A 9,651-nucleotide genomic window follows, 5' to 3' on the forward strand; every position below is an offset into this window, starting at 1 on the left:
TGTCTTTATCTTTCTGTCTATCTTTCTGACGTTTCAATTATCTTTACATATTATTCCCTATATCTCCTGTCTGTCTGTCTGTCTGTCTGTCTGTCTGTCTGTCTGTCTGTCTGTCTCCCCTCCGCCCAAACACTGCAGGAACGTCATGGGTTTATCTCGTCAATATAGTTTTATTGGTTTAAAAAACAAGGAGTTTGATCAAGAGTGGCATCCTTCCCTCCCTGCCGCCCTCACCTCACCCTCACCCTCACCTCACCTCACCCCCCACCCTCCCTGACTCTCCACACCAATACCTCCTCCTCACTCCATTCTTTCGACCAGTGCCTTGGATTCCTGGTCTCTCTCTCTCTCTCTCTTTTTCTCTCTCTCATTTGCATGTTTGTCCCTATAAATACTCACCAACTATACTTTTAATAGACTCCTGGCACTTTAGACTCCCTGGCACTTTAGACTCCCTGGCACTTTAGACTCCCTGACCTTAGACTCCTGGAACTTAAGACTCCTGGCACTTACGACTTTGGCACTTTAGACTCCCTGGCACTTTTAGCACTTAGACTCCTGGCACTTTAGACTCCTGGCACCCTAGACTCCCTGGAACTTAATACTCCCTGGCACTTACGACTCCTTGGCACTTACGACTCCTTGGCACCTTAGACTCCCTGGCACTTTAGAGTCCCTGGCACCTTAGACTCCCTGGCACTTAAGACTCCCTGGCACCTCAGACTCCCTGGCACTGGGTACACCATCACCGTGAGACAGGACAGGACAAGACGGGCATGAAGCTTAAATTATAACACAAATGCATAAGTAATGAATCACGTACAGCCAAATTCTCCTCTTGAGGCTTCCGTCCCTTGATTCTCTGAGGCTTCAGTCCCTTGATTCTCTGAGGCTTCCGTCCCTTGATTCTCTGAGGCTTCCGTCCCTTGATTCTCTGAGGCTTCCGTCCTTTGATTCTCTGAGGCTTCCGTCCCTTGATTCTCTGAGGCTTCTGTCCCTTGATTATGTGAGGCTTCCGTCCCTGGATTATGTGAGGCTTCCGTCCCTGGATTATGTGAGGCTTCCGTCCTTGGACTATGTGAGGCTTCCGTCCCTTGATTCTCTGAGGCTTCCAACCCTAGATTCTCTGAGGATTCCATCCTTGGATTATCTGAAGCTTCTGTCCCTGGATTATGTGAGGCTTCCATCCATGGATTATTTAAGGCTTCCGTCCCTGGATTATGTGAGGCTTCCATCCCTAGATTCTCTGAGGATTCCATCCTTGGATTATCTGAAGCTTCTGTCCCTGGATTATGTCAAGCTTCCGTCCTTGGATTATTTGAGGCTTCCATCCCTAGATTCTCTGAGGTTTCCGACCCTGGATTATGTGAGGCTTCCATCCTATGTGAGGCTTCTGTCCCTGGATTATGTGAGGCTTCCATCCCTGGATTATGTGAGGCTTCTCTCCCTGGATTATGTGTGGCGTGTCCCTGGATTATGTGAGGCTTCCATCCCTCGTTTATGTGAAGCTTCTATCCCTGGATTATGTGAGGCTTCCATCCCTGGATTATGTAAGGCTTCCATCTCTGGATTATGTGAGGCTTCCATCCCTGGATTATGTGAGGCTTCCATCCCTGGATTATGTAAGGCTTCCATCTCTGGATTATGTGAGGCTTCCATCCCTGGATTATGTGAGGCTTCCATCCCTGGATTATGTGAGGCTTCCATCCCTGGATTATGTGAGGCTTCCATCCCTGGATTATGTGAGGCTTCCATCCCTGGATTATGTAGGCTTCCATCTCTGGATTACGAGGCTTCCATCCCTGGATTATGTGAGGCTTCCATCCCTGGATTATGTGAGGCTTCCATCCCTGGATTATGAGGCTTCCATCCCTGGATTATGTGAGGCTTCCATCCTGGATTATGTGAGGCTTCCATCCCTGGATTATGTGAGGCTTCCATCCCTGGATTATGTGAGGCTTCCATCTCTGGATTATGTGAGGCTTCTGTCCCTGGATTATGTGAGGCTTCCATCCCTGGATTATGTGAGGCTTCCATCCTGGATTAAGTGAGGCTTCCATCTCTGGATTATGTGAGGCTTCTGTCCCTGGATTATGTGAGGCTTCCATCCCTGGATTATGTGAGGCTTCTGTCCCTGGATTAAGTGAGGCTTCCATCTCTGGATTATGTGAGGCTTCTGTCCCTGGATTATGTGAGGCTTCCATCTCTGGATTATATGAGGCTTCTATCTCTGGATTATGTGAGGCTTCTGTCCCTGGATTAAGTGAGGCTTCCATCTCTGGATTATGTGAGGCTTCTGTCCCTGGATTAAGTGAGGCTTCCATCTCTGGATTATGTGAGGCTTCTGTCCCTGGATTATGTGAGGCTTCCATCTCTGGATTATATGAGGCTTCTATCTCTGGATTATGTGAGGCTTCCATCTCTGGATTATATGAGGCTTCCATCCCTGGATTATGTGTGGCTTCCATCCCTGGATTATGTAAGGTTTCCTTCCCTAGATTCTCTAAGGCTTCCATCCCTAGATTCTCTGAGGCTTCCAGCCCTAGATTCTCTGAGGCTTCCATCCCTAGATTCTCTGAGGCTTCCAGCCCTAGATTCTCTGAGGCTTCCAGCCCTAGATTCTCTGAGGTTTCCGGCCCTAGATTCTCTGAGGCTTCCATCCCTAGATTCTCTGAGGCTTCCATCCCTAGATTCTCTGAGGCTTCCATCCTAGATTCTCTGAGGCTTCCATCCCGAGATTCTCTGAGGCTTCCATCCCTAGATTCTCTGAGGCTTCCATCCTAGATTCTCTGAGGCTTCCATCCTAGATTCTCTGAGGCTTCCATCCCTAGATTCTCTGAGGCTTCCATCCCTAGATTCTCTGAGGCTTCCATCCCTAGATTCTCTGAGGCTTCCATCCCTAGATTCTCTGAGGCTTCCAGCCCTAGATTCTCTGAGGCTTCCAGCCCTAGATTCTCTGAGGCTTCCATCCCTAGATTCTCTGAGGCTTCCATCCCTAGATTCTCTGAGGCTTCCATCCCGAGATTCTCTGAGGCTTCCATCCCTAGATTCTCTGAGGCTTCCATCCCTAGATTCTCAGAGGCTTCCATCCTAGATTCTCTGAGGCTTCCATCCCTTGATTCTCTGAGGCTTCCATCCCTAGATTCTCTGAGGCTTCCATCCCTAGATTCTCTGAGGCTTCCATCCCTAGATTCTCTGAAGCTTCCATCCTTGATTCTCTGAGGCTTCCATCCCTAGATTCTCTGGGGCTTCCATCCCAGATTCTCTGAAGCTTCCATCCCTAGATTCTCTGAGGCTTCCATCCCTAGATTCTCTGTAGATTCTCTGAGGCTTCCATCCCTAGATTTCTGAGGCTTCCATCCCTAGATTCTCTGAGGCTTCCATCCTAGATTCTCTCCATCCCTAGATTCTCTGAGGCTTTCCTAGATTCTCTAAGGCTCCATCCTAGATTCTCTGAGGCTTCCATCCATCCCTTCTCTGAGGCTTCCCCTAGATTCTCTGAGGCTTCCGGCCCTAGATTTTCTGAGGCTTCCATCCCTAGATTCTCTGAGGCTTCCGGCCCTAGATTCTCTGAGGCTTCCATCCCTAGATTCTCTGAGGCTCTTAAGGTCCGTTTACCTCACATATGGATGGCCTAAGAACGTATTTATCTTCCTCACTTAAATACAAAACCAAAACAAAACAAAAAAATATCACCCAAAAAAGTATATATATATATATATATATATATATATATATATATATATATATATATATATATATATATATATATATATATATATATATATATATATATATATATATATATATATATATATATATATATATTCTCGTTTTTTTACCTTCGTATCTTCATTGTTTTCTGGCTCAATTATATCTATTTCAATTTCAAAATTATTTGAACATTTCACAGAGACTCTACCTCAAATGGATACACCTTCACTTAGCATAATTTAAATGGTTTACCTGAAGATTTGACTGACCCTTTAAAGTTTATTTAATCTGAAGATTAATTATCATAACGCTATCTGAGGAGGTTAGGTTAGGTTAGCATTAGGTTAGGGTGCTTTATCTACAGGTGAAGTAATCTGGAGGGGCTAATCTTCAGGTGATCCAAATTAGCGTTCATAAAGTTTGTGAAATGTGAATCTGACTGTGAGTATGTTATGTTAACAGAGAGAAGCACTGAGTATCATAGATAGATAGATAGATAGATAGATAGATAGATAGATAGATAGATAGATAGATAGATAGATAGATAGATAGATAGATAGATAGATAGATAGATAGATATCATCAATCTCTACTCTTATAATACGGCCAGAAATGTGCTTCATAAGCTTCCACAATCGTCTATTTTCTATCCACAATTGTCATTACTATTCACCACTCTGGTAGTCTAAGTTTGCTAAATGGTCTACCGTCTGTTCTGGCCACACCTCTGGGCCACACTACTGTCTAGGCCACACTGTCTGGGTCACACCACTGTCTGGGCCACACCACTGTCTGGGCCACACGACTGTCTGGGCCACACTACTGTCTGGGCCCCATCACCATACCACCTTGTCCTCCACCAATAAAACACTTGAGAACAAACGCTATTGAGTTCATCCTTCAATAGGGTCGAGTGTGTCACCAGGCAGGCTCAAAGACCTTCCCTTCGTCCCTCCTCTCTCTCTCCCTACCTCCTTTCTTTTCTCTTTTTCTCTCTCATTTTTTCTCTTTCCCTCCCTCTTTTTCTCTCTTCTTCTCTCCCTCTTTTTATCTTTTTATCTCTTTTCTTCCCTCCTTCTCTCTCTTCTCCTCTCTTTTCTTCACTTCCGTCCCACCTTCTCTCCTTCACTTCCCTCCCTCCTTCTCTCTCTTCACCTCCCCCTGCCTCCTTCCTTCCTTCCCATTCTTTATCTCTCTCCTTCCTTCCCCCTCTCTCCTTCCTTCCCCCTCCCTCCTTCACCTGCCCCCTCCCTCTCCCCCCACAGATACACCGTCTAAATGAGCCTTATCTACCAGTCAAAAATAACATTAAGAAACTTTCTAAAACCCTCGAGATATTATTGTTAGTTCAGCGGCCATCAACATCACCTATCAGGAAATCGATAATATTTTTTTTCGGGTGTGGGTAGGGGGGAGTAGGGGGGAGTAGGGGGGGGAGTAGGGGGGTGGGTAGGGGAGTGGGGGGTAGGGGGAGGGGGGGGTAGGGAGAGGGGGTAATGGGGAAGGGTGAAGAGAGGAGGGAGTGGGAAGTGGGGGTAGGGGGAGGGGTGAGGGGGTAGGGGAAAGGGGAAGGGGGTGTTTCAGGCCCCTACTAGGTCGGCTTCTCGCTCAGTGTTGCGTTATGAGAACCAACCACGATAAAAAAAAGGTGTGTGTGTGTGTGTTGTGTGTGTGTGTGTGTGTGTGTGTATCGGAATTTTAAAGGCACACACACACACAGACACACACACGTTCCCCGTAAACAAGAGTTGTATGAACGCCCCTTAACTGAATGACATCAAAATTACTGTACACCGACACACTTACCTTCACTACATGCACGTTCACTTACCATTTAGGGGACAAAATTAAACGCAGGGAATCTTTGTATAAGCCCGCCTCCCCTCCCCACCCTCCCTCCCTCCTCTCCCCTTCCCTCGCCCCTCCCCTCCTCGCCCCTCTCTAGGCTGACGTAGTAGTGAGCTTTCCAGGCACCCAGTATGCTAATCAACCCCCGATAAAAAGTGATGGTCAGGTATTGGATATTCAAAATAGGTCTATGGCCCAGAAAAAAAAAAAACTTCCCACGTAGAACATCCAACATTTGCATAGATGGGTGAGGCATCTTTTCCCTCTCTCTCTCTCTAATTCTACTTACAGTGCTCTCTCTCTTTCTCTGTCTGTCTATCACTCTCTCCTTCACTCAAATTCATCCAATCTTCATCTACCCATTCTCTCCCTCTCCCTCTAATTCTTCCTTGTTTTTTCCCTTCTCCTTCCCTCTCACAAGTTTTTCTTACCATCTCTCTCTCTCTCTCTCTCTCATATTCTCTTCTCCACTCTCTCGTATTTCTTCCGTGTCATGCTTCACCCCTCCTTCTCTCTCTCCCTCTCCTCCTTACCCCGATTGCCTTCCCCCCTCTCTCTCCCCCCATCTCTCTCTCCCTCTACATCCTCCCTTCTCCATCCTTTCTCCCTCTCATCTGCCCTTTCTTTCCCCTCCCTCCCCCTCCCTCTCACTTCCTTGTTGTCCCTCCTTCCTCCTTCACTAACTCCTCCTTCTCTCCTCCTCCCCCTCCCTCCTCCCTCACCTCGCCTTGTTTGCCTCCCTCCCGGCCCAGACAAGCAGGAGGCCCGGAGAACTTGATTAGTCCGGCATGACAGGGTTGAGAGTTGACAAAGTAGAGAGAGAGAGAGAGAGAGAGACGAGGCACTAAGCACTTTATTGACTGTGAACCGTTCAGCCCAACTCAAGAACTGGTCGAGGGGGGGAACTGGTCGAGTGGTTACTGGTCGAGGATGGGGACTAGTTGAGTGAGTAACTGGTCGAGTGGGTTGATCGAGGATGGGAACTGGTCGTGGGTTGGTTGATGGGGAACTGGTCGAGTGGGTTGGTCGAGGATGGGGAACTGGTCGAGTGGGTTGGTTGAGGCTGGGGAACTGGTCGAGAGGTTGGTCGAGGCTGGGGAACTGGTCGAGTGGGTTGGTGAGGTTGGTCGAGTGGGTTGGTCTGGGGAACTGGTCGAGTGGGTTGAGTGGGGAACTGGTCAAGTGGGTTGGTCGAGGCTGGGGAACTGGTGGTCAGTGGGTTGGTCGAGGCTGGGGAACTGGTCGAGTGCTGGGAACTGGTCGAGTGGGTTGGTTGAGGCTGGGGAACTGGTCAGTGGGTTGGTTGAGGCTGGGTGGTCGAGTGGGTTGGTTGAGGCTGGGGAACTGGTCGAGTGGGTTGGTTGAGGCTGGGGAACCTGGTCGAGTGGGTTGGTTGAGGCTGGGGAACTGGTCGAGTGGGTTGGTTGAGGCTGGGGAACTGGTCGAGTGGGTTGGTTGAGGCTGGGGAACTGGTCGAGTGGGTTGGTTGAGGCTGGGGAACTGGTCGAAGCTGTGATAAGGTCGAGGGAATCTGGTCGAAGCTGTAAAAAGCATCGAAGACTCTGGTCGACCTGGAAAAGTATTCTGGTCGATACGGTAGGAAACTGATCGATGTTTCTTAGATACAGTACAATAAAACTCGACCATTGGTAGATTACGTTACGTGTAGAGGGGGTAATTATGTGTGGTAATTATGTACAGGTATTCAAATTATTATTATTATTATTATTATTATTATTATTATTATTAGTAGTAGTAGTAGTAGTAGTAGTAGTAGTAGTAGTAGTAGTAGTAGTAGTAGTAGTAGTGGTAGTAGTAGTAGTAGTAGTAGCAGCAGTAGTAACAGTAGTAGAATAGGTGGTATTAGTATTAGTAATAGAGGTAGCAGTAGTAGCGTTTTTGTAATAGTAATAATAGTAGTAGTAGTAGTAGTAGTAGTAGTAGTAGTAGTAGTAGTAGTAGTAGTAGTAGTCAGAACATTATGAACGGGCAATGGAGGTGTTCGGTAGAAGTGAGGTCAAAATAACAAAGGATGACCAAAGACACCTAGGCGCAGTAATCGGCACGACGGACTTCAAGACCGATTACGTAATGGGAAAGGTGAATGAGTGGGTTTGGGAAATCCAAGCTCTGTCTGAGATTGCTAACACAGAGTCACATGCGGCTTTTGCGGCATTCACCCATGGAGTCAAGCATCACTGGAACTACCTGATGCGCACTTTCCCTGATATCGGACCCCTCCTCCACCCTCTGGAATCAGCTATCAGCTTCAATTTCATTCCCAAATTAGTGAAACACCCTCACTTAACCCCAGCAGAAAGATCACTCCTTGCACTACCACCGAGACTGGGAGGAATGGGATTGACCAATCCAGAGGAGATTGCTGCCACCAAACATCAAAACTCAGTTAAGCTCACGGCAGCCCTCACGGACCACATAATAGCTCAGAACGCAACAGGGGAGGTGGCTACCAGCGAAGTAAACAAGACTCGAAGGTCCATTACGACAGAACGACAGCATGGCTAAAGTGATAAGTAGCAGCAACTGTTGCTGCAAGTACAAGAGAATTTGAAAAAAAAAGTAGCTATAGCGCAGGAGGTGGGCGCCTCGAACTGGTCAACGTAAGTTACCGATAAGGGCAAATGGTTTCAGTCTCAATAAACAAGAATTTACAGATGCCAATGCTCTAAGCCTTAGAGTCTAAGGTACGGTCGGCCAGTAGAAGGTTTGCCCTCCCAATGCGTGTGTGGCTCTTCCTATGACGTCGATCACGCCATGGTGTGCAAGAAAAGGGACTTCATATGCATGAGGCATGACGAAGTAAGGGACTTCACAGCAAATATGTTGAAGGAAATCTGCCGTGATGTCAGGGTTGAACTGACCCTCCTTCCATTGGACGGTGAGATTTTCCAACCCGTGTTGACGTCAGTGCTCGAGGATTCTGGACGCGGGGACAGTGAGCCTTCTTCGACATCAGGATTTTTGATCCCATGGTCGCATGTCACCGTAACTTAGCTCTCGATGCTGCACACAGGAGGAACGAGAATGACAAGATAAGGGCATACTGGGAGAGAATCCAGAACGTTGATCAAGGCAGCTTCACTCCTCTAGTGTTCACAACCTCTGGTGGGATGGGACCAAGTGCAAGATGCTTCTACGCCAGACTCGCGGAGGTGATCTCCGAACAGAAGCAGCAGCCCTAAAGTTATGTTACAGCCTGGATTAGATGTCGACTGTCCTTCTCTCTCCTTAGGTCGACTTTGCTTTGCCTCAGGGGAACGAGAGCATCGGCCCCAAAGCCGACAACAGTTGCAGATATTGACTAAGAGGCAACAGTCACTGAATGCTGCATAGATCTGCAGCTCATCTAACTCAACACAGCTAGGATAGCTACTTATGTATTAAAATATTTAATTTTAAGGTAATAAAATGGTGGCGAAGGTACGGCTATTAGGGGGAGGCTGGAGGCCAAATAAAAAAAAATAAAAAAGTAGTAGTAGTAGTAGTAGTAGGAATAGTATTAAACCTCATCATCCGTTACTGCGTCACACACACACACACACACACGTTGAAATGAACTGTAGTTTGAGCTTTTCCCCATCTAGTTGTTATATGTCTTATTTGTGTCACTTATGTTACTTGTATATTATTTGTAATTCGTAACCCATTCCCCAAATATGTAACTGTATATTTTCAGCCTTCTGGCTGCCAAGCTCTTTCAATAAACCGTTAATTATTATTATTATTATTATTATTATTACACACACACACACCACACACACACTAAACGACGTGGTTAGTATGACGGTATCGGAAGGTTATAACGACAAGACTGTAATACCGATAACGTAACTACCGAATAACGCCACTTGTCGTTAATGTTTCGTTGTCGTGACGTAACCATCAGTTTATAGCGAACATTATAACAGGCGCTATTACGTTATATTAAATGATTGTCAGGTTATCTTATACGATCCCGTTTAAGAGTATGTAGACAGGCAGGCAGACAGACATAGAGAGACATTGAGGAAGATAGACAGGGAAATAACAAACATTTTAGCAGACACTCTTATAAAACAGACCGGCAGG

General features: G+C 46.8%; 1 protein-coding gene across 1 annotated transcript; it reads left to right on the forward strand.

The window, feature by feature from the left end:
- Positions 1–1,189: 1,189 nt before the first annotated feature.
- LOC121863651 (small proline-rich protein 3-like) lies at positions 1,190–1,861 on the forward strand. Its single transcript, XM_042362404.1, has one exon. It carries the CDS (start codon positions 1,190–1,192, stop codon positions 1,859–1,861), a length of 672 nt encoding a protein of 223 aa, XP_042218338.1.
- The last annotated feature ends 7,790 nt before the right edge of the window (positions 1,862–9,651 follow it).

This window comes from Homarus americanus, unplaced genomic scaffold (genome assembly GCF_018991925.1).
Source record: "Homarus americanus isolate GMGI-L3 unplaced genomic scaffold, GMGI_Hamer_2.0 scaffold41366, whole genome shotgun sequence".
In the NCBI taxonomy this organism is placed as follows: Eukaryota; Metazoa; Arthropoda; class Malacostraca; order Decapoda; family Nephropidae; genus Homarus; species Homarus americanus.